General features: G+C 50.2%; 2 protein-coding genes across 2 annotated transcripts in view; one reads left to right on the plus strand and one right to left on the minus strand.

Moving 5' to 3' along the window:
- LOC311220884 (transitional endoplasmic reticulum ATPase-like) overlaps positions 1–10,596 on the plus strand; it is a 40,237-nt gene extending 29,641 nt beyond the window's left edge. The window contains exons 8-17 of the mRNA XM_084304515.1: positions 2,240–2,373; positions 2,596–2,731; positions 4,293–4,405; positions 5,052–5,216; positions 5,322–5,444; positions 6,425–6,637; positions 7,860–8,168; positions 9,084–9,239; positions 9,590–9,744; positions 10,157–10,596. Of these exons, the coding sequence (XP_084160641.1) occupies positions 2,240–2,373; positions 2,596–2,731; positions 4,293–4,405; positions 5,052–5,216; positions 5,322–5,444; positions 6,425–6,637; positions 7,860–8,168; positions 9,084–9,239; positions 9,590–9,744; positions 10,157–10,262 (1,610 nt within the window). The 3' untranslated portion in view covers positions 10,263–10,596. The remainder of the gene's footprint in view (positions 1–2,239; positions 2,374–2,595; positions 2,732–4,292; positions 4,406–5,051; positions 5,217–5,321; positions 5,445–6,424; positions 6,638–7,859; positions 8,169–9,083; positions 9,240–9,589; positions 9,745–10,156) is intronic.
- Positions 10,597–14,736: 4,140 nt separating this feature from the next.
- LOC311220887 (dnaJ homolog subfamily B member 5-like) lies at positions 14,737–24,123 on the minus strand. Its single transcript, XM_084304518.1, has 3 exons — positions 23,883–24,123; positions 20,099–20,697; positions 14,737–15,271 (listed from the first exon to the last, which is right to left on the minus strand). The coding sequence occupies exons 1-3, from the start codon at positions 24,091–24,093 to the stop codon at positions 15,038–15,040; spliced, it is 1,044 nt and encodes a 347-aa protein (XP_084160644.1). The 5' UTR covers positions 24,094–24,123; the 3' UTR covers positions 14,737–15,037.
- Between the last annotated feature and the right edge of the window lie 522 nt (positions 24,124–24,645).

Here is a 24,645-nt window from a genome sequence, read left to right on the forward strand (position 1 = left end):
ATATGCCTTCAACGACCTTCCCAGGGATGCAAAGTCCTTTTTAATATCCCTCATTTTTCTAGTTGCAGCTTCCCAGGATCCAACCTGAATGACAGCAGGAGGATAGTAATCCTCTGGTTTAATGAGCTGTGGCAGAGCCTTCCTAATGTCTCTGGACATGTGCCCCAGGAAGACAGCACACCTCTCTGGATAGGTTATCTGGGTGACAAATGGGAGCCTCAGTGCCCCTCAGCAAGAAGTCTCTGATCACTAAGACTCTCTGCTCTTTTTTTGTGGCACTCGTTGTGATGCAGTGCCCCATCTGGCCCCGATCCCTATTCTTGGTACTTCCCCCAGTCGCTTAAACACAGTTCTCAGGGTTGCTTCCTGGGTTTGGACTACTGTCCAGACCCTCAACCTCTTCCTTTTCCTGCCTGAGAGCCTCAAATCTATTACCCAGGGACACTGTGGGGGTTGGTGGCACTGTCGGTGTTGGGGGCAAATGTCTCTTTCTGCTTCGAGCTGAGACAAGGGTCCAACCCCTTTCCTCTTGTGCTGTGGTTCTGACCAAGCGGCTCTGTGCTGTGTTACTGGGGTGGTTTAAGGGTTGGCTCCATTCGTCTCCCTGCCAGGAGCCCTCGCTGCAGCCAATCTGTATGAGGTCTTCGTTAAAAAAAAAAAAAAAAAAAAAAAAGGAATTTGGAGTCTGTCTAGCTGAGTGTTTATATTGGTAGGGGCAGAGCTAGGAGGGAAGCAGTAAGATTATTCTATGTATATGGGCATAGAACACTCATTTACTCATTTCTGTTGCTGCCAGCATGTTTTATTCAGAAAAGAATCTGGTCTGCACTGCAGTTCTTTTTCCTTCAAGTACAGCACAAGACCTGTTTTGTTTCACATAACATTAAATAAAATGTTAACACATTTAAAACATTCCTGAAAGCTATAATGAGTACCTTGGAACTTACCTACAAGTGACAAAACCTCATATTGTTCACTCTTACCTGTAGCAGTTGAGGTAGATACTGGTTTATGGCCATTGAAGACCAGATTCTGAATTTTCCTCGCTGCTTTTCTGTTCCATTTTACAATCAGTGCTGGAATAACCAAATGTTTGTACTTGAGGAGCGCTGCTTTTCTTCCCTGATTTCAATCAGATCCATGAAGGTGGAAGAAGTGGATTGTACAGCACAGCATAGCAGAGACCAGCAGTAGGGAACTGCCTTGCTTTTTATCTCAAGATGTCAGAAGTAAATGGGCTGTTCCTAACCATATGTCACCCTTGTCATCTGCTTCCTAAGTCTGTGGAAGGTGTCACTGTATGCTACTAAGCTAGCCTTTAGAGACTTGTACTTCTGGTGCATAATAAAAGTAACATTCATTGTCAGAATTAGTGATGCTTTCTCTGTTTGCCTGTCCCAAGCCTGCAGCTGCAGGCAGTGCTTTAAGCAGAACTGGTGTGAATTTGTGAGTTACTTGAAGTGAAAGTCTGGTATCTGCCTGTGCCAGTGGCTCTGCAGCTGGTTCACTTCAGTTGGCTACAGCAACTTTGCATCCTGAGGGTCAGGTTTCTTTTCCTCGTATTTTTCAGAAAGAGCTTGCTTTCTCTTTGTGACCACTCCTATCATCATGATGGAAAATTCTAAAGAGAATATATCTGTAAGCATTAGGGTCAGCAGTTGTAGGAAATCTCAGGGGACTGCTGTGACTGCTGTGTTCCTTCTGGGATTGAGTTTTGTTTTGTTTTGTTTTTTTGGTCAGGCTGCTTTTTTTTTTTTTTTTGCTTTGTTTTGTTTTGGAACTCATTTATAGGATCTTACAGAGGTAAATGTGTACCCATGTAATGCAAGCTAAAGACAGCTTCAGTATCTTACAACTTTTTCCTTCCCTACCCTGATAATTTATCACCATATAATTTGATTGCTTCTTTTGCAAGCTAAGACTGGCATTAGCAGTGTGTAGTGGCACATTACGGAGAAGCTCACCAAGTGTGAAATAGGGTAAGAAAAGAGGCAGCTAAAGGTGGCTCACTGACTAGTATTGCATTCTGTTAAACTGAACACACCAGAATAATGATAGGAAGTAATTCTGCATTCTGTTCTTGCCTGTTCAGCTGCAAATTTGGTGAACTTGGTTGAAAGTGTTTGCTTTGGCTTGAAATACAGATACTCTCAGCTAAATGTTGTACTTAAAAAAATCACCTGCATGCCTTGAGGCTAGCTGTGTCTCTTTGGGGTGCCACAGTGCTGCTGTTTTTCAGGTCCTGAGATCATGAGCAAGCTGGCTGGTGAGTCTGAGAGCAACCTGAGGAAAGCATTTGAAGAAGCTGAAAAGAATGCTCCTGCCATCATCTTCATTGATGAACTGGATGCCATTGCTCCTAAGAGAGAGAAGGTAAATATAGCCTGTAGGAGGTAATGAAGTGTCTGTACACCCTTTTTGGTGTCAGCTGGCATGAATCTGTCTGAGTACAGGGTAAAGCAGCAGTTTATGCTTGAACTCAGGCATGAGAAGAATCATAGACAGTTCACAATGTTTGTTAGCAGCTTGTGTCTCTAATGTCCAGCTCCTGTGCTGTAGAGCTTTTAGTCTAATAATTGTTTTGTCTCTTTGTAGACGCATGGAGAGGTGGAACGTCGCATAGTGTCTCAGCTGTTGACTCTTATGGATGGACTGAAACAGAGAGCACATGTGATCGTTATGGCAGCTACCAACAGACCTAACAGCATTGACCCAGCACTCAGGCGATTTGGTAACCAGGACTGTCATCTGTTTTCTGTATCACTGTGGTGGTTTTACCCTGCTATGCAGCTGAGTTCCTCCACAACCGCTCTCTCACCCCTCCTCAAAGGAAAAGGGAGAGAAAATATGATGGAAAGGGCTCAAGGGTTGAGATAAGGACAGGGAGATCACTCACCAATTATCATTATGGGCAAAACAGACTCAGCATAGGGAGATTAATGTAATTTATTGCCTATCATTAGCAGACAAACACTGTGGGAAACTAAAAAGTGGGAAACTAGAAGCAAACTAGAAACACCGTCCCCCCATATCCACCCTCTTCTGTGTCCTCCCCTGAACATTTTTTTTCTCATTTTAAAATATGCTCTCCCAGAGGCACAAATAGCGTCACTTATTGAACTTGGTTCAGTTCTGGCCAGCAGTGGGTCCCTTTCTGAGTATCTGGAGCTGGCTCCTCTCTTCCATGGGGCAGCTGCTGGGCTCTGCTCACAGAGGCCACCTCTGCAGCCCCCCTGCTACCAAGCCCATGCCATGTAAACCCGATACAATCAGATGCTTTGTTACAGACTATGCTTTGGGGGCCTTGTAAAGATTGAGTCACATGTCTTACACATGTAAGACGTGTAAATACACGTCTTCTGTGTATTTCATAGACTATTGATTTGTGTCTAGCTGCTGCTTTGTAATTAATTTCTAGGCTTCTGGCCTTTGAAATAATTTTCTGTCTTATTAGGTTAGAACTTGTAGAAAGAACAAAATACTTTGAAATCACGTGGTAGTCTCTATTAGGTGAGGCTAGCTCAGGACACACTGAAGGAGTAAATGGCTGCTTGAGGGGATGTGTGTGCCTCAGGTTGTAGAAGAATTGTCTGACTTCCCTTTTATTAATGAGGAGTCTGGTAGTTTCCAAGCTCTATGTTTTCAAAACTCTACAGTGTGAACGAATGTCTGGTGTATGAGCAGTTGGTAAAGTGTGTAACGGCAAACCTGTCAAGCTTGCAGGAGAAAAGAGCATCTTTAGTGTATAGAGGCATGACTAGAGGCAAATGATAGGTGTATGTACCTTAGTTAATATCACAGTAATATATAGGTATCCTGCCTCCCCAGATAATGGGGCATTTTTTTTCTTTCACCACCTGGCTTTTGCTATGATGATTACTGTAGGAAGTTCTAAAAAACTAAATCTGTCTCTCAGAATTCGCATACTCTTATGCTGAGGACACAAAGGTGGAAGTAAACAAAAATGCCTCATGGTATGTTGGTTAGGGGAAGTATCCCTTCCTATAAATGAAGCTTGGAAAACGTTGCTAAACCAGTAGTACTCTGCTTTTTGTAGTCTTGAAGTCTAGTTAATACAGTAGTTCCACTTTTCCTAAATGGCTAAGGCCTTTCTTCCTTTCTGACTCTGCAACTATGCTGATACATGCTGTAGAGAAACCCAAAACTCGTGGCATTTTCTGAAATTATGTCTGTGTGGCTTGTCATTATGTCGTTCAGTCAGAGGAAGACAGCAACTGCAGCTCCTTTGGTTTGCAGAATCAGCAGCTCAACATATGTTTTGTACTTCCCAGGTCGTTTTGACAGAGAGGTAGATATCGGTATCCCAGATGCAACTGGGCGCCTGGAGATCCTGCAGATCCACACAAAAAATATGAAACTTGCTGATGATGTGGATCTGGAACAGGTGAGCAAAATGCTGTTGGGAAAGCTTCTCTCTGCAGGCTAACATTAGCTGATGCTGTGTTTTGTAGTGGCAGAGTTGTTACGGCTTTGATCATGTAAATGTAGTTGCTCATTTAGGACAGTGTGAAAGTGGGTGAACGTGATCTCTGGGCTTCCTTCCAACTAGTTTACCAATGACCAAAAATCCTTGCTCACTAGCTAAAAGTGGCATGGTTAAGATTATGATACAAGTGTGTATCAGTCCAGTCTGCACATGCCTTGCCACTGTCCTGGGTTTGTTTGCTGTGGTATTCTACTAGTAAACCTAAAACAGCTCTCAGGGAGGTGTGAGTGTTGTGGTGACATGGGATACCGCATGTAAACTCAGTTGTTTCCTGTTATTTCTGTCCTGAATGAAGAACTCCAATCTTGGGTTATCTTTCTGTGTTGTGCCATCTGAATTCCAGTTGCAACTTTGATCTCAAGTGGGAGGTGGAACAGCAGTGTCTCTGCCTGTTAAATATGTGGTGGCACTCGTCTCTTGAACCCACAGTGGAACACTGATGTTTATGTCCTCCAAAGTTTCATTGCACCTCTGAGTGAGTCACCAGAGCATGCAGAGTGCTTGCTTGTGTCCCTGTGAGTCATAGTCAGTGCTTTGCTTTCAGGTGGCAAATGAGACCCATGGACATGTTGGTGCTGACTTGGCTGCTCTTTGCTCAGAAGCTGCTCTTCAGGCTATCAGAAAGAAGATGGATCTCATAGACCTAGAAGATGAAACCATCGATGCTGAAGTGATGAACTCACTGGCTGTGACCATGGATGACTTCAGGGTAATGCAAGAGTGCCCCTCTTTTAGGTGCAATGTCTAATTGTTTATCTGAAGCATGTGAGCACGACATGATAGCATTATTTAATGACGTTTCTTCTAATGATAGTGGGCTCTGAGCCAGAGCAACCCTTCTGCTCTTCGGGAGACTGTGGTGGAGGTGCCACAAGTTACCTGGGAAGATATTGGTGGTCTAGAAGATGTAAAGAGAGAACTCCAGGAGCTTGTACAGGTAAGCATTTCCAGCTGATTTTTTGCCTAGTCAGCTTAAGTAATAATTATGGTGGTAAAATCCAGAACCTCTTCATATTCCTGTTTGGACTGTGAACAGGATAAATGCAGTTTTTATGATAACTGTTTGTAATGGACTGAAAATACCATGGTGTTCCATCTTAGTGAACTTAGGGAGAGGAAGGTGCTAGGAAGCAGCATCAGACTTTCCTTAGTTGAGTGAGTGTATGATGATATCTTTCATGTGTCTTGTGCTTAATGCAGAAATGCAGTAGTTCTGCCTCTCATAAGTGGAAGTCAGCAAAGCAATGGGACCAATGCTGAGAATTCTGTTACATGGTGGCTTTATCTGCCAGAAGGTGAACAAAGATTCTCATGCAGTGAGCTTCCAAAGGGCTTTTTATTGATGTTACCATCAGGACAGGTGAAAAAAGATTGAGAAGCATTCTGTGAAGGGAGACAAAAAGTCATGAATGTCTGGAAACTTCTGGTGTCTGCATCAAGATGGTTTCTTTCTGATACATCCCTGCTCTCAGTTGTCACTATAGAGGCAATGTGTCTGTGAGTTAATAATAAATAAATAGAAGTCTAATTTTCTGGTGTTAAACCATCACCTAGCTCTGACCTTGCTGCTGAGGATAAATGCTCACATCAGACACCTTGTGTGTCTCTGGAGGGCAGAGCTGACTAGGTTGGATAATGAGCTGTTCCCTTTTGCTTCTGCAGGGCAGAACGAAGCTGGGGTTAAGTGTGCTGGAAAACTACCCAAACTGGTGCTTAGTTCTTAGGGATAAATAGGCTTTTTAGGGCAGCTTTGCAATTGAGCTGTGGTGATTTTCAAACCAGTCCCCAGCTAAAAACTCTAGTGGCCTTGAGCAGGCAGAAACTTGCGTTTAACTCACTAGAAATCTAAGATGCTGTTTGTGGTGGGGCAAGGCACAGGCCTGCTCATCACAAGAATTTTTTGTTGTTCTCCTGTAGTATCCTGTGGAGCACCCGGACAAGTTCCTCAAATTTGGCATGACTCCATCAAAGGGGGTTCTGTTCTATGGGCCACCTGGTTGTGGTAAGACACTTCTGGCCAAAGCCATTGCCAATGAATGCCAGGCAAACTTCATTTCCATCAAGGGCCCAGAATTGCTCACCATGTGGTTTGGAGAGTCTGAAGCCAACGTGCGTGAGATCTTTGACAAGGTAAGTGTTTCTTCTGCTCCCTGTGCTACGTTTGTGCTGAGATGCTCCCAGAACATCGTCTCCACTGTGTCTGTCTTACTGGCCCAGTTCTTATTTGTGTATTTTTTTTGTGTTTTCTTCACTTGCACTGTGAGCAGGGGCTGCTTTCTTGATGTTAGGGAATTAATCCTGTTTGGGAACATAGCTATTTACATGTTCTTTCTCCCATTACAGTTTGCATCTTTTGTTACAGAATGATACATGTGCTAATGCCTTAGCCATGAGGCTGACATTAGAGTGACATAAATACCCTCAATATACCTTGAAAACTTACTTTGATGCCTCATTAGCTATTACCTTCTATAGATTTTCAAAACATCCTACAGGGTCTTGTCCTGCAATATGCATGGCACAGAAAGGAGTTCCCCTCCTGCTGCCCAGTTCCCTGTAGATAGTGTCACCTCCTGTCCCACGTAGGGATTGCCATGGGAATCCTCACTGTTGTAGTCAGGGAAGCTGCTGAAAGAGCAAAGCAGGAAGGAGAATGAGAGAGGAAAATGTAGGTCGGGAAGGAAGGAACCTCAGAGGCCATATGCTCCAACTGTTTGTCCAGAGCAGGAAGATAACTTGGAAGTCTGGTTTGTGTATGTCTCGTGTGTATTAGTTGATTTGTACATTAGCAACCAAGGATGGAGAATCACAGACCTCTGTGGGCCTGCGTGCTAATGTTTGAATTCTCTGATTGTAAAGAATTTTTTCCTTATTTCTAACTGGAATTTTCTTTGCAGCAGTTTGCACCCATTTTCACTGCGCACCTCAAAGAAGGATCTGACTCCTTTTGCCTGTAATTACCCATTAGGTAGCTGAAGACAGGGACTGGATTTGCCCCTTCTATGTGATACATTGTGACTATGGATGCCCCAGTGCCTAAATAACCAACTGACATCTCCAGATCTTGCTGGGAGAGTTTGGTCCTGGCAGACTGGTTGTAGCTTTTCCTCTTTGCATTAGAATTACCATACTTCTGCTTGGTCTATGATGCTCTCAGCTTTAGGGAAATTCACCTTGTTACTCAGAATTTAATTGAGGGTTTCTAGAGCAGCTACTCCAAGCTCTCAAGGCAGTAGTGCTCTGGTACTCCTCTGAGCTGCTATAATTTTAGGGTATGCTTAGGGTGAAATCAGTGTGCTCCTCTCCTGGTGTTATTTAACAGGGACTAATTGTTTCTCTTTGCCTTTTGAAGGCCCGCCAAGCAGCCCCTTGTGTGCTCTTCTTTGATGAGCTGGACTCCATTGCAAAGGCTCGAGGTGGCAATATCGGAGATGGTGGCGGTGCTGCAGACCGCGTCATCAACCAGATCCTGACAGAGATGGACGGCATGTCCACCAAGAAGAATGTCTTCATCATCGGTGCCACCAACAGGCCGGATATCATTGACCCAGCCATCTTGCGCCCTGGCCGCCTGGATCAACTCATCTACATCCCCCTGCCTGACGAAAAGTCCCGGGTTGCTATTCTTAAGGCCAACCTGAGGAAATCACCAGTTGCTAAGGTAGGATCCGTGCCATGACTGCACCTGAGTTGGCTTTGCAGTGCGCTGCACATGCTCCTCACGAGCTGGGGACAGAGAGGAGGGCTGGGGACTGCTCCATGCACTGCAGAACTGTGAAACCTTCCATCCCTGAAGAGTGGAAATAGATGGAAGAGAGATAGGGGGAGGCTCGAGTTCTAAAACAAGGTACCAACGCAACTAGATATCAGTGTGTCAGCGCAGCAGGTCTTTGTCATATAGTAGAGTTCTGCCTACAGTACAGGAACGCCTGTTATGGAATGATGGAGGAGATTCTTGTACTCTGAAAGAAAAATAAATGCAGAAAATGGGGGTGGGAAATGGAAATCGAAGAGGAACCATTGCAGTTAATTGTTGCTGGCTCTTTCGTAGGCAAGAGTTCTATGCCTTGCCTGGGAAGTAGGCAATAATGAAACTCATAGGGTTAATCAGAGAAAAGCAGATGTCAAGTGAGTGTGCAAACTTTTTTAGGCCATTTTTACTTTTTAAAGTACTACTGTGAAGGAAAGCTTTAAAGAAGCTTATAGTACTACTCTGTCAGTTGACAGGAAGGAGGAGAGGAGGTTGTTTGTCCTCCCCATCTCCATTTCCAGTCATTTCATTTGACTCCTAATGCTGAGACCTGAGGAAATCACATCTGAAAGTCAGCCTGTTTCTTCTTGAAGGTGAACAGTGCAGAGGCATTTGTAGTTGTGTAGCAAGTTCTTGCTGTGAGTGGGGGGAGTGTGGCCTGCCTTTGTGTGTGGTTAACTTTTACCAGAAACAAGAGCCTTAACAGCCTGCCATTCTAAAATTGGCCAAAATTAAGACAGCACCTTGGTACCGTGGGATCTAAAGGCACTTCTTTGTCACCTGAGAATGCAAGGTGTAAAGGACAGGCCTCTTGTTTTTCCCTAGGATGTTGACCTGGATTTCCTAGCTAAGATGACCAATGGCTTTTCGGGGGCTGACCTGACAGAAATTTGCCAGCGTGCCTGCAAACTGGCCATCCGCGAGTCCATCGAGAGTGAGATCAGGCGAGAGCGTGAGCGACAGACCAACCCTTCTGCCATGGTGAGTGGGGCACTCAGCTTTCACTGCTCATGAGAGAGGCAGCCCACCTCTGCCCGTGGGTGAGGGATGATGTGTTCCTCTCTGTAATCCTCAGATGAGAACGAGTAGGCTCGGCACAGAGCGCTGAGCTGGAGCACTTTATTTTCTTCTTGTGGGAGGGTGAGGGCCTCCTGTTGTACCTCATCACTGGCATTGCTCAGAGGGCCCCTGCTGCAGCTGTGACTCAGTCTGCTGCAGAATCCCTCTCTAGCCCCTGCCTTGGTGGGTATTGTTGTATCCTGACCCAGAGGGGGGCTGTGGGCAGGTGTCGGGCTGCCCACAGCTCACCTGGGCCCTCTGTCCCACTGCAGGAGGTGGAGGAGGATGACCCGGTTCCTGAGATACGCAGGGATCACTTTGAGGAGGCCATGCGCTTTGCCCGCCGCTCTGTCAGTGACAATGACATCAGGAAATACGAGATGTTTGCACAGACTCTACAGCAGAGCCGTGGCTTTGGCAGTTTCAGGTAACCATGAGGGAGGTAGGGAAGGCAGCGTGGCTCAGCTAGCCCTGGAGCAGAGCACTGAGGGCAGCTTTGCTGTTCTCTGGGTAACAATTCCCTCTTCCACCACGTTTTCTGGTTCCCCCCAGTGTGTACGGCAGCCAGCTGAGCACATGGTGGTACAGGCTGTGCTGCAGGTCATTTGTAGCTGCTGTGTTAGTGCTCCTGAAGCCCATCAGCCCTTTTTCCTTTAATGCAAGCAACATCTGGCAGCAGTGTAAGCCTTTGCATCACCTGCCTTAAGGCTTCAGCACATTTCTCCCCTCTTTCCTACTTGGCACCCGGGAGTTGATGTGGAGGGGAGGGGATTGTGCTGAGCTGTGAGGAAGCTTCTGAAGAGCATCTCTTCTCTCCCCTTCTGCACTGCTGCCTGCAGGTTCCCATCAGGAAACCAGGGAGGCGCTGGTCCAAGCCAAGGCACAGGAGGTGGCAGCGGGGGCAATGTGTACAGTGAAGACAATGATGATGATCTCTACGGTTAACTCGCTGTCCTCATTGGACCAAACTCCAAATCAGGCTATGTTGTACAGGGAAAATCCAATGTTCAGTGGACTCTCAGCTTCTTCATTCCTCAGTCAGAACAGTGTAGCTGCACGTCAGACTTTGTACAGGGAATGTTTTCTGCAAACACAAATACAGACCGATGTTCAGTTGGGAGGCAGACAGTGAATTATTAACAAGGAGGGGAACTGACTTAATTTCTGAGAAATTTCTGTTCTAGTTTATATGGCAGAATCAGCAGCTTTAGCAAAGGGTACAACGCTGGCCTGTATTAAAAAATAATAATAATAATAAAAAAAATCCCACAAAACTCTAGCCAGGCCCCTGGCAATTCCTTTTTGTGGTACTGCCACAGCATCAGCAGCGCTGCATCTGCCGTGTCTCGCTTGCTATGTGAGCACTCCTCAGCTGCCTCTCTTGTCTGTTTTGTACATTTCACTGGCGTGTGTGAGGTTGCTCTTTGTCCGTATGTCTCTTAGCTCATGTTAACAGAAGAAACTGGTCGGGCAATCTCTCTCCTGTGTCATAACTTGGCAGTAAGCACCAAGAGAGCCCTGCTGCCAGCAGCAGGCATCTGGCGTTGCTTCTCTGATGCTGGCCATGAGCCATTGGGTCTCCTGCTGCTTTGACTTCTGTGCAGCAAAGGACTCCTCCAGAAATCCCCCTTTCATCTGCTGTGCCTGAAGGCAGGCATGAGAGGGTTCCTGAGCTATCTCTGGAGCCTGGTGCAGTGTGACCTGAGTGTGGTTTGGGAACAGGAGCTTCCTCTGATGCTGTAGCAACTGTGTTCATCAGGTTTTGCAGAAAGATTCCCCTTTCTGCAGAAACAATTTGTGTGTCCCTGTGGGCTTCTGATGAAAGGTTTGGTTGTTTGCTGTCAGCTTGGCCTTTATTGTGCCTTGTACTCGGTAGTCAGGTTTTGATCATACTCTTGTGCTTTTCCTTCAATTTCTTCTATAGCTTCCTGGCCTGCTCCTAGGTTTATTTTCCCTTCTCTGAACTGAAAGATGTGCTACTGCTGTACTTAGTGTTTCATGAGAGAGAAGCCCTGGGTCTGGCAGCTGGCACCTGCCCTATCCTGGCGTGTGTGCTCATTCACCCATAGCTGGAGCCAGGGCTGCACCTGCTGAAGCAGGTAAATGGTCCAGAGAGCAGAAGGTGCGTGGCCAGCTGCAGTGCAGGGCTGCAGCAGGAAGAGCAGCTGTGAGTCTGTATCCATGAGCCTAGACCTGTGCTGCATGGTGTTTGGGCTCACCCCTGAACTCCATGAAAAGACAAAGAGCTTCCTGTTCAGCACGGTTACTTTTCACTTCCACTTTGCTCTGCATGGGGTCTGTCTGGCTTTAAAACAGGGAAAAAGGGAGGCTCTGGGTGCCTGCATGTCTCCAAGCTGCAGGGTAACATGCAAGGACCAGTTTTGAGTGTGGTGAACACAGCTTCAAGCTCAGTGCCTTGGTGCTCACCTTTGACCCCAAAGGCTAGGAGCTGAGTGCTCTTGCCCTGAGCAGTCACAGCAACTGCTGCTGCCACCGGCTGAATTTGATTCTCCTTTTCCTGCCTGATTTGAACATGCAGCTTTGGCCACCAGCAGGTAGGTGGGGCACCCTTCGCCATCTGTCTGGATCATCCAGCTTGGGGCTGGATTTAGTGGTGCTGGGGAAGTACAGCCAGGCAAGGGAAGACGTGTTTAAACAAAGGAGCAATGCTATTGGCCACATGTGGCACAGCCCCAAACCAGAGGACAACGGGCCTTGGCACAGAGCACAGATGCATGCTGTTGGCTTCTAGAGCATTGCAGGAACTGAGAATTTTTGCAAAGATGCTTAACTGTGGATGAAATGAACAGAAAAGTGCCCCCAGGGCTTTTGGTGTGACCTCTCCCACAGCCAGAGCTGTGTGGGGCCCAAGCAATGGGAGTTTTATCCCTGAAGCCTGTCAGATGTAGAAGTGCTCCGTCAGCTTACCTAGGCTTAAAGGGAGGATAAAAACGGGTGAGGGGAGTCTCGTCATGGCCGAAGGATGGGGCTATCCAGGAGAAAGGGGGTTTGTGGGGAGAAACATACTGAAATTGAGAGTGCTGCTTAAAAATAGCACAACCACCTGCTGGAAGCTGCACTAGGAGGCCATGGGAGTGGAGCCCCTGGGGAGGCTGGGCAACGTCTGCTCAGGTGGTCTGTCCTAGTTCAGAGCCAACCGCTGGCTGGCACCATGCCTCTCCTGTTCTCGCACCACCTTGCTTCAGCGTCTTGGGGAAGATGCCAGCTCATGGGGCTGTGCTGCTGCTCTGCAATGCATTTGCTGTCAGCCACCTGGGAAGGGGAAAAGGACTGCTCCGCAGTGGGAGGGGGGACAGCCCCCATGGGAGCTCCAGGAGCATCTGCCTCTGCCCTGGAGCAGCATATGGAGGCTGAGGGTAGCCCCTGAGAGGGAGCTTGCTTGGGTCCCTTCTTTGCTGCCATGAGTGGCAGCTCCTTGTCCTGCCCCTGTTCTCCTACAGCCATGTCTGTGGTGCCTCAGCCCTACAGCTTGGCCCTACCAGGGTCCATACAACACCCTCAGGGCTGCAGCCCAGACTGGTGTGTGCAGCATGGGGGCCAAGGCACTGGAGCTTAGAGCCTGGGCCCGGCCCCAAAGTAGGACTAGAGGGAATGGCCTCAAGTTGCGCCAGGGGAGGTTTAAGTTGGAAATGAGGAGCCATTTCTTCTCAGAAAGAGTGGTCAGGCATTGGGACGAGTCCCTGGGTAGCCCCCACCAAGAAGCCCCCTTCATCACCCCAGTCCTGGCCACAGCACCCCCCTGCCCACAGCCCCTCCTTACCCACTCTGGCCTCCATCCTTTTGGCATCTTGGCTAGACTTGCCCCCCTGCCCATGTCGTTTGTGTTTTTGGAGCCCCAAAGGGATGCAGACCCCATCACAGTGCACACCAAGGAGTTAATATTTTTTAAAATACTTTATTTTTCTCTCAATACTGACATTACCAAAAACAAAAAAAAAAAAACACAAACAACACTATAAAACATTCAGATCGCATTGAAACTGAGAAAAATACAGCAGCTTGCATATATGTGCTGACCTGTCTTCTCACTACATCAGTGTCCACCAGGTTTCCATACATCCAACGCCACAGGAAACAGTGGAGGGAAAAGGTGTTGTGCCCTAACCTGAATTCAAACTGGTCACAAAATTAAGTAGTGCTTTAATTTAATTTAAGAGGTCGCCTCTCCCTGTGCCCTGGCCGTGGCACAGGCCATCCTCCTGCCGCGTATGATGCACTGTACAGCTATACAGCCCCTGCCAGCTCGGCAGGCTACTTGCCATAAGCTGACACACACACACTCTGGACCCCTATTTCAAGTCAGTGATTTCTCTTTATAAAAAGGATGCCCGGGGGGGGGGGGGGGGGGGGGGTTGGTTTTGGCTATCTCGGTGCCAGTTGGGCTGGAGATGCGGAGCTGAGGTGGTGGAGGAGCCATACAGAGCTAGGTCAACTGTGCTGTGTGCTCTGCAGGACCCCTCCTGGGAAAAACTGGCAAGAGGCAGAGTTGACCAAGAAAGGTAAGAAATATAAAAATTCTCCTGATGGAAATCCAATTTTTTAAAAATACAGCATTTAAAAAGAAAATCACCAAGCAGATTGCCTCATGCTCCTTCCAGTTCCACCATAACACCCAGAAATACCTCCTGAATTAAATGTCCCTGTAGAAAAATATATACATATGAATTTCTCTTCCTAATAAAATCCCTAAGGTTGAACTCAAACACTTGTCAAAAACTACAGTTCTGCTGACGCTTGGCTCTGCTTTTGCACCCAGACTTGTGCTACACACACACTATGTTCTCACAGGCATGATGTTGGTATGGCTGAGCTTTTCCCCAAAAGTCGGGGTGAACCACTCCAGGAAACCCAAAGTGAGCAGAGCAAACCCTTACAGAGTTTACCTAGCAAGCTAAATATATGTATTTAAAAAAAAAAACAACAATGCAAACTCAACACATCTGAACAAGAAAGCTCCCGCCCTGAGCTCCCCCATCCCTCCAGCTGGCAGCAGGCATAGGGGTCAGTGGGGGCAGGAGGCTGGAAGGGACAGTCCCCAAGTGCTTTGATCTCCATTGATTGGCACAGGTGATGCTTGGTGGTGGCACACGAGTGGATTGAAGTAGGACTAGGTACTGTGGTCCCTGGTCAGAAACAGTCCAGCTACAGTGGCCACCACACACAGGAGTAGTCCTTTTAGCCGTATGCGCTCAGGAGTTTCCTTGGCACCTTGGTATGGACAGGACCCCTAACAGCAGCAAGTATCAAAGAGGGAAGGAGAAAACTAACACAGGGAATGTGAGATCCTGTGAAGTCCTATTTACACTGCGCTTAACCCCTACGAGCCCATCCTCTAGTCAGAAAGTTGGCTTAAAAAGCAGGTGACACAAAAACTACACAGTGATGCACCTCCCCGGCCAAACAGCTGCTCGCTTGTGCAAAGCTGGACCTCTAAAAAAACAAAACCAAAAAAAAAAAAAAAAAGAAGCTGGCAGTGAGGAGAGCTGCGAGGGCAGGAGTCTGTGCTCACCATTCCCCTGCCACTGGAGTAGAAAATAGGCTGAGAGGGGAAGGGGTGGGAAGGAAGGAGGGGACTTTTGGGGAAGGAAAGTGTTTCTTTTTGGCATTTGAAAGTGCTCTGGCACCTCTGCTCCATGTGGGCCAGATGCTGTGGCATGTGCGTTTGGAGTATTGCTGTTTGGAGAAGAGTCTCCGAGGCTCTAGGAGCACGGGAGGTGCTGCTTGAGGATCTGTCTCGTCTGGGGAGCTATTCTGTCTGGGAAGCGGATTTTGAACTCCACAATTAAGTCTCCTCGCTGGTTGGGGGCCTTGGGGAAGGGCAGCCCTTCCCCACGCAGTCTCTTCACTGTGCCCGGCTTGATGATGTCATTGCAGGGCAGTGGGATCACCCTCCCGTCGATGGTGGGAATGTTCACGGTGCAGCCGCACAGGGCCTGTGGGGTGAAGGAGTGAGACACTGTCAGCTGGGCTGCCAGCCCCATAGCACCCAGGGGTGCACCTAGTGAGACCTCCACCCCCGCTCCCAGTCCCCAGCGCTGTGGGACAGAAGCCCCACAGGAGGCAGGATCCCCACTCCCCATCCCCTGCTCCTCCCAGTGGATACCAGATGCCTCCAGCTAGCACCCTGCAGCTCGCAGCAACAGGGCAGCCCAAATTTAGCCCTTTGCTACTCAATCTGAGAGCCTGGCAGGGGGGAGGGTGTGCAGCCAAAAACCCATCTGAGCTCATGGGATGCCTCTGCGGTTCAACTGTCACCCTTCAGAGTCCGGGGGTTATCTATAGCACAGCCTGTGCCCCCCACCCCAGCCAAAGCCTCCTGAAGGTTATGCTGGCACAGGACACAACGCTGTGCTTTCCTGGAGGCTGGGGCCCCACGGGGCAGCTCCCCCCTGCCAGTCCCTCGTCAGGCAAAGGGTTGGGTTACTGCACTGCGCTGCTATCCCTGGCTATTTTTATACCTTGGTGTCCTAAGAAGGAAGCAAGAATGCAATGGTTCCCCAAAACTGCAGGCTTGGGGAGAATGGCCCAGGCATGCCCTGCATCCTTGCTGCAGGGACCTCCACATAGCCACATCCCCCCACTGCAAAGCCAGGAGATGATTTTCCAGGCTGCCATCCCCATCCCAGGGCCAGGCACTGCCTCCTGCAGAAGCTGGCTGCAGCTGCAAGCCAGCCTGAATTAGCGAGCCACGTGATGCGGGAATGCAGCAAGAAAAGCCTCGTGTCCTTAAATAACTCAGTTCTGCTGTACATGTGGGCAGCAGCTTCTCCAGGCTTTCAGCAAGGAGAGAGGCTGCTGCTGACGGAGGACTGCAGAGCAATACTTCTGGAAGGGGAGGATTTGCTGCGGATGGTGCAGGCTGGTCCTGTCCTGCACACAAAGCACCTGTCCCCTTGGCCTGGGGCATGGGGGTCCCAGCCCTCCTGTCCCCAAAAGATACCCTGCAAGGGAAGTGGGGGAGGATGTTCTGCAGCCTCCTCCCCAGGAAAAGCCTCCAGTGCCAGAGCAACAGGAGACAGCAGCAGTAGCAACCCTTCTTCCCTGCTGACCCCTGGCTTGAGGCTGATGGCTGCTGCTTCTGCTGCAGTGCCAGGGCTTTGCACCAAAGCGAACACAGAGCCACCCATGCTGGGCTTGGCTCTAGGGCTCAGGTGAGCTGAGAAGAGGAAAGCTGGAGCCTGCTGTCTCCTTGCACATCTCATCTGTGCTGGGTCTCCTCCCAGACAAGCTTTTTCTGGCAGCAGGAGGAGGTTCATCGCTGGCTCCGTGTGAGCAGGGGGTACATGGTTGCGGCTCTGGCAGGTTGGAGGGAAGGGAAGGTTGGAAGGAAGGGATTATCCCAGGGATGCTGGAGCCCTTCTGCTGGCTGGTACCCACCAGCATGCGACATGGTGGGCTGCACAGGTACACATGCCAGGAAAACATCTCTGGCCATAAAATAAGAAGCAGAAAGGGAACAGGTACAGCGGCTAGACCTCAGGTTTCCAGCCAACAGGACCATCCAACTGTCTTTTTACCTGTAGCAGAAAAAAAAAAAAAAAAAAGAGAAAACTGATGTGCTACCTTTGCTCTGGAGGAGGTTTTGCTGCAACCCCATGGACTTGCAGAGTACAGAGGGTGACCACTCCCACATTGTCCCCTGCTCCATCCTCACCATAATGTGGCCAGAGGGAAGCCAGGCAACTATTTCAGATTCCAGAATGAGCTTTTAAGACCAAAGTAGGCCAGCAGAAGCGTGGCTGGGACACTTGCACCCAGCCCAAGGGACAGGATTGGGAACACCAAGCAGAGAGCCCCTGCCAGGCTCGTAGCATGGGCACTGCTCCTCAGTGCCATGCTTGCCCTGCAAAAGCAGAGGGACACAAGCAGAGGCAGGCAGTAAGAGCGCACACAGGATCTCAGTGTTTCCTTCTTAGAGCCAAGACACAAGAATTAGAGGCGATTGCTCCTTCGTCGTATGTTCCTGTTTTTAATCCTTCTCGCCCAACTTTGAGAAACTGGTTGTTGAAGCAACACCGGTGCCTGCGAGCGAGAGCCTGTAGCAGGGCGATGCACAGTGAGCACAGCTGCAGGAGCTGCCCTGCATCCTAGAAAAAGGCTCGGTTTATCCCTGGGTATGAAATGAGCGTGGGTTTGATGGCTGAGCCATGAGTGCCGCGCTTTATCTGGGTCAGTGGCGGGTCCCACTCTGCTGACAGTAATGGGGGGGCCAGCAGATGCTGCCACCTGGATGCTTCGAGGAAGGTGACACAAGGTAAAGAATGCCATGAGGTGCCTCTTCCATCTCCGTGAAACCCTTCAGCACTGTCTGAAGATCTGCCTTTCAGGAGCACAGCTGCTGTAGCAGCATCACTGCTCCCTCCCTTGGCCTCCCACTGTGGTGCGCACCTGTAATTTTAGGAATGGCCACATCCCTGCAGCCCACAAGTCTCTTGGGGAAGCCTTCTCACACCTCCTGCATCAGCAGCAGCCCTCCCTGACAAGGGACATGGAGCCCGGTGGGACAAGGACGCGAGTGCCCTAAGTACTAGCACGTGGGGATGGGAAGATTGGCAGCCTGGCCACCAAGGTGGCATCACCCAGCACTGCTGGAGACAATATGGGTTAGAGGTTTGTGGATGCTGGGTGCTACAGGTTCCTATGGAAGAGTAGTCTGGAGAGCAGGCTCAGGTTTGAGAAGGGGCCATAAGGAAGCGAATGCTGCATTTCCAAGCCCTCCTGCCACCCCGTCCTGCTCTGGTGCCTCAAATGCTCCCTGCAGGGCTGTGGCCAGGAGCCTTGCTCCCCTTAGCTGCAGGACACTGGCCAGGGGTCTCCAGCATGACCACGAGTGGGATCACAGCTCCAAACGCCTGCTGGCACCTGGCTGTGCAGCTAAGGAGACCAAAGCTCAGGCTAAAAAAGGCAGACTCGCAAGGATGAACAGTGCAAGGAAAGCATTCAAAGCTACGGCTGTAGGCTTCGGTGATGAAGAGGCTGTACTGTGATTCACTCCGCCACATACCGAAATGGTGGCATATGGTATCGGGGAGCTCCTGGCATCTGCTCCTGCTTCAGAGCACTTAAGCTATTTCTTCTCATGGAAGATAAAAGCAGCAAAGCACTGCTTGCCCTGCCCTGGCAAGCGGAAGGCTAGGGCTGGCAGCCAGGCCAGCAGCTCTCCGAGCATCCCCAGCATGTTCAGTTTGCAGTGAGGGAGCGCAGATAACAGGAAGCCCAGCTCAAAGAGCAGAGGAATTTGCCTGCACCAGCAATTTCTACTGGTCTCTCTTTGTGACTGCCATGATGTGAAGCAAATGCCCTGTTTACAGGCAGCTGGACAGAGATCACAGGTGTCCTGCAGGCAGGAAGCAGCTGGGTACGGCTCAGCACAGCGCAGCCAGTGCTTCCCCTGGCCTGGCACCAGTGCATGGGGCCAGGCAAGCTGCTTAGCTTGCTGCTCATGGGGCAGCTCCACATGTGGCGCACATCAACCTGGACCAGCATGGGCCAGACATCCTGGGGGTAATTTTAACAGATATGGGAATGCACAGAAGGAAACATCTGAGATATGGCATGCAGGACTTCATAAATAATGCAGCCTCCCAAGTATTCTCCCAAGTATTTCTGGAGAGGCCAGCAGAGCTGGCCTCTGCAGGAATAAACCTCTTTACTCGAATCCCCTTTGCAACACAAAGGAAATTCAACTCTCAAGACTACAGGTTAACTTGAGATGAGTTTGTTTCAGGAGCACCCAGCTCTGCCTGCCCCATGGGGTTGCCCTTGCCCCTACCGTAGATGGTCACAGCCCTGGCGGGGATGTGGAGCCCTTGCAAAGCTCTTCTGACTTGCTGGCACACTCAGGAGCTCACATTTCCCTACCTCAGGTCTGGCCCATTGAGCTTATTTCTATTAAATGTATTTGAGAACATAAATCTGTCTTCAAAAAAAAAAAAAAAAAAAATCAGCTCATTAATAAGATAGACAGTGTCTACAGTCTGAAAGGAACAGCAAATGGCAGCTGCCAAAAACATCAATGTTAAATGCAGCTGCCAGCTGAGATTTATTAAAAGGTAGTTAGACAGCAGCAGCAGCAAACAGCACATCTTGTTCTTGGGTAAGCTCCCCTTCCTCTCCCACCTTCACACGGTTTGCTGCTCTGGTGCAGCGAGTGTCACCATGACCTCCAGGACTGACAGCCTGGATGTGCTGGGTTTTGTTCACAGCCTGAAGATTTTGCCCTTTGTTCAGGGAAGCCAGAACCAAAGAAAGCAGCCATTCGGGGCTAAAGCAGTGCTCAGCAAGGTCAAGGTATCACCTTTCTCTGTGTGACCCTGCTCTCATGTGGGGTGGTGCCTGGCATCATCCAGGACAGAAACATGAACAAGCAGGGACCAGACTTGTGTCAGCAAACTTGGGGTTTCCCTTGCTCCTACAGTGCATCTGAGCTCTCCTCCACACGTGAATACCCTATGCTACAATAGAAGGGCAAGACATATGGGGAAGGGAGAAAATGGGTAAATACCACCTGTATTTGCTCAGGCAGCCCGGTGTGTTCAGTCAGGACTGTAGTACCCGTGTCCTACCTGCAGCATAGAGGCTGAGTGACTCTCCAAAACTGAGCACGAGCTGCTCTCTGTGGCTCCTCTCTGCAGAGGACTTTGCTCATGTCTCTCACACCCTACCTGGTCCTTCCTTTACGGCACAGGACAAGGACTGAGTCCTGTCCTGGCCACAACCCAGCGCCACTTCTCACCCAGGGCATTTCCACTGACACCCACCTCTTTAAGACTGATGTTTGCAGTGTAGACCATGTTCGTCCCATCTCTCTTGAAGTGCGAGTGAGGTTTGTCCTTGAGGATGAAGACGATGTCAGCAGGGATGTTGTCCGGCGTGGCATCCCCTTCTTTGGGGAATGTGATTTTGGTTCCCTCCTTCCAACCCCGTTTGATGACAACGTTTAGGATCTTATCCTCAGTCCGCATGGTCCGGCCATCAGCGTTGAGCCTTCTGCGGGTGATCTTCATTCTCTTGGTGGAGCCATGGTAGATCTCTTCCAGGGACACCTTCAGCTCGTGGATGATGGGCGGGTCTTGGACCTTCCTCCGCGTGTGCAGGGACTCCTGGTGCCGCCGGTGAACCCCATTAATGCCGTTGAAGCCAAACCGGCCGAAGGCACTGAAAGGATCATCATCATCATCGATATCCATGTCTTCTTGGTCAAAGCCATTGAACACCCGGGAGCGGCTGCTAGCAAAGAAGATATCAAAAGGGTTGGAGCCTCCAAAGAAAGATGCGAAGGTGGCATGGGGGTCTCCGTGGAAGGTGTAGTGGAAAGCGTTCCCTGAGCCACCTGAAGAGCCACCTCCAGTCTTGAGACCTAGAAGAGAAGGGGGAAGATGAAACATTAACACTCCTTACCAGAAGAAAGCTGCTGGCTCTGCACAGTGGTACTGTGCTGGGACCCACAGCACCCTTGCTTTCCATGCAGCAGCACGGGCTCTACTGGCTCCAGGCAGCCCTTTCAGCAGCAACCAGAGGTTCTGGTCACCCACCTGTGGGCCAAGAAGGCACCACCTCAACTCACAGCACACAGCCCTGCCTGTATGCCCAGCAAGCTCCAGCTCAAAAGCTGTTCAGGTTTTGTTTGGTTACCTCCTCTCAAGCCATGGCCTTTTCATCTAACTCATTTCCTAATGCATCCCTGCGATGGGATGGCGCGTGGCAGAGAAAGCCACCAGTAGCTGGGGCTGGAAGGCGAGTGCAAGAACTGGAGCAGGTCCTTCTGCAGGCCTTTGCTGCTGCAGATGCCTGCTGATGAGGACTCACACCTGTTCAGAGAAGCCCTGTGCATTACAGGAGAGCAAGCATCCCGCCAGACTTTTATCGGCCACTCCAAGCTGCATGTGCTGATCTGCCACGGTCAATGCACTGGGTCTGTGGTATCCAGTTGTGCTGCACAAAACCCACTTTGGGTGAGTTATCTGTTCTAGCAGCCAGGGTTCTAGCAGCCCAATTCACAAACCAACAGAAGAGTTTGAGGCTTGCACCTTCCAACAGCCACTTCCAGGCAGAACTGCCCTGCCAGGTGCTGGGCAAAGCCTCACACCACTGTGAGCCCTGCAAAATCCCAAGCAGCCAAGGCATGCCCCAGGTAGCCCCCCAGAAGAGGTCACACCTGCAGAACACCCTCAGTGACCTAAAAGGGGGAGTGAGAGAGCGGTTGTGGGGTCTAGCTGCCCAGCACGGTAAAACCACCACAGTCCTTATGGGCTGTCACTTGTGCCACCATCCTCCCTGCTGGCAGCAGGGAGATACAAGGGGGACAAACAGAGTGGACAAATGTGGGGGTCTGTTCTGATGTTCTCAGCCTCCTCATGTGGTCCATGGCTCTCATCCTTTGGCCCCTGCCCTGCTGTACAAACGTCTGTACCCTTGCAGAGTCTGTGCTGCATGTGGGGACTGGGCTGTAGGGCAGGAGGAACAAATCCCATGAGCCCACCCCAGTGCATGGGACCCCAAAGACCCTCAAAACACTGACCCCTCCACCCCCAGGCCACGTATTCCAGAAAACCAAGCATTTGCTGGAAAATGAAAGGTTTCCCATTGCAGGAATGCTGGACTGGTGTGGAAGTCACTGCTCGAGATAGGACATGTGGCAGTCCCTGTCCTGCCATGGGTCCGGACACCTCATCAGCACGTCCAGCACCCTCTCTCCGCTATGAAACTTTTCCACATCTTTCACATTTCTCAGCACCCTGACTTTCTGCACAAGCTCTCTGGACACCACTGGCTCTGCCACCGTGTCTGGCTGCTCACGCAGCTGGAATTATGGAGAAACCTGGGCAGGGGAAGGTGGCCTCCCCTGGCCTGAGGGATGGGGCACGCTCTGCACAAGAGGATGGATCACAAAAGGAAGAGGCCAGGTGCATGATTATGGGCCAGCAGGGAAAGAGCTATTTACTGGGGAGCTCCAGGATAACTCAAGAGTGGCTACAAGTCACAAGGAAATCCAGGCCCTGCTCTTGCTTGGGGGGCAAAAGCCCAGAGACTCCCAAAAGCATGGAGTGGAAGGGGAGAGGACCGAGGCTAAGACAACCAGCACTGCTTGCCAAAAACATCGAAGGGGTTTGGTGTTGCTGGTGCATGAGCCCCATGGGGCAAGTGCTGCAATTTCTCCAGACAACCCCATGCCCCTTAAGAAGGGCCAAACTTGATGTTTTTCCTGTTTTGGGTAATTCAACCCAAACTCTGGTCCTGTCTGTGGCCCCGGAACCAGGGATGGAGAGGCAAGGCCTGCTTCAAGCCCAGCCTCCCCATCCCGCTGCAACGAGGGGGCTGCTCCTCTGCATTTATTTTTTCCTTACTACTTAACTCACTCTTATTTTAGCTGTCGTCATCCCTGGAGAGCCCCCATCCCCAACAGGCTGCAGCCAGGAGGTTTCACCTTTACACAGTTGCCTTAATCCCATTATGCCAGTCAGAGGCCAACGCAAAGGCAGGGTCCAATTTCGGCAATGCCTCCAAGGAAATGCTAGTTTCTCACTTGAGATAGCCGCTTCTAATTTTAAACAGCACCAAATCACTGTGACTCGGTGCGTCCCTTGTGGCGGTGACATAAATAATGGGTTAAGGAACTCATATAGGCAGAGCATGCGCTGCCAGGCAGAGATTTTCCAAAGCTTTGCCCAGCTCTGTAGTTTTGCTCAGATAAACCGGGAGGGGTCTGTCAGCTTCTGGGTGTGAAAGCACCCAGCTTGCTGGGCACACAGGAGGAGCTGCATCTTCCACCGAGCAGCCTGTCCATAGCTGACCTGCTGCTCTTTCAAGCACCCAAGTACCTGGCTGATTAATGCAGATGCTATTCAGTGCTCTCCTCACCTTAAGCAAATAGGGTTGCAGTCTTCCATATTCAAATAATAAGGCTGTGTGCGGTGGAGCTGCTCTCCTCCTCCATGCCAACCAGGAGACAACAGCAGCCACTTAGTTTCAAAACAAAAACCTATTACTTAAATTGGGAAAAGCTTTGATTCATGTAGGTCAGCCTGTACCGGGGAGAAAAGTGGAACTAGCACTCTAACCAGCACACTACCGGGGATCCTGCGGGGGGACATCCAGGAAAAAGGGACGTTACTGGGCTGGGAAATTTAGGCCAAGTAAAGGGTTGCTAAAGCATTATCGCAGTGTGCAGGCACGACCCAGGAGGCGAGCTTCTTTTCACTTCCATCACCTCAGTGCTCGCCCTTTGGAGGCAGCACTGTGGAGCTCTCAAGTGCCATCTCCCCAGCTGGGAAGAGAAGCAAAAGTGGCTCCACTGTGGCACAGCTGGCGGAGAAATGGGTTGGGACATTATTTCTGGCAGCGAGGCGAAGTGGGGTCAGTGGAGTGTTTGCTCTCCCCACTTTTGCTCCTAGTAACCTTGATTCGGAGGCAGGCATGAGCCCTGGGGGTGCAAAAACACCCCCTCACCCCATATGAACCTCCTTGGACCCACACAGACAGCCACCAGGATGCCTCTGTGCCCTGGCCAGCCCTGCCTCGGAGCAGGAGCACAGGTCCCCTTACCTTCCTCCCCGTACTGGTCATACACGGCTCGCTTCTTGGGGTCACTCAGGACATCATAAGCCTCTGCGATCTCCTTGAACTTCTCCTCGGCATTGGGGTCTTTATTCTTATCAGGGTGGTACTTCAGGGCCATTTTCCGGTAGGCTTTCTTGATTTCATCCTCATTGGCTCCAGATTGGATGCCCAAAATCTTGTAATAGTCTTTCCCCATGATGGCGACGCTGCCTGGTGCTGAGTACTTATTCCTGAAAGCAGAAAGACAGCTGGCTGCAAGGAGAACATGGCACTCGGGCAGCCGGAGATCAGAGCAGCACACACTTATCGCAGAGCTGCCTCTCCCTGCATCACACCGGCCAGCAGCAACACAGCCAGCTCAAGTCCATGTTTTCCTCCAAGGGGCCCAAGCCAAGCACGAGGACATGAAGCGGCAGTGGGGGGACACATTAGCGTGGCAGGACCTGCATGTCCCTGGGCTCTGCCTTTGCCTCCCCGAGCTCCAGGGTGTGGAGAGTCATCCTGGACGGGGACCACCGAGGCATTGCGCTGGGTTATTATAGGGGCAAGGCCGACATCAGGTGAGGCCGCTTGGAGGCGTGATGGTCTAAATTCAGCTGTCCCGTCCCCCCCACAACCTCCTACTGGCCGCCTCCTGGGGCTTTGCCAGCCCAGAGCAAGGAGAGGAGAGACTCGAGGGGCTGGGGGAGTGGCAGCGCAGATGAAGAACCAGCAGGGACTGTGCCACTGTGCTCACCTCAAAGGAACT

Source organism: Netta rufina (assembly GCF_964035555.1).
Source record: "Netta rufina genome assembly, chromosome: W".
Lineage (NCBI taxonomy): Eukaryota > Metazoa > Chordata > Aves > Anseriformes > Anatidae > Netta > Netta rufina.

What these genes read in the sequence shown, in the direction of transcription:
- LOC311220887 (XM_084304518.1), bottom strand. Translation starts at nt 24,093, where the DNA reads ATGGGGAAAGACTATTACAAGATTTTGGGCATCCAATCTGGAGCCAAT. An exon ending in TGACCAGTACGGGGAGGAAG is followed by an intron (nt 20,698 to 23,882) that starts GTAAGGGGACCT and finishes CTTCTCTTCTAG; the next exon opens with GTCTCAAGACTGGAGGTGGC. An exon ending in CAAACATCAGTCTTAAAGAG is followed by an intron (nt 15,272 to 20,098) that starts GTGGGTGTCAGT and finishes TTCACCCCACAG; the next exon opens with GCCCTGTGCGGCTGCACCGT.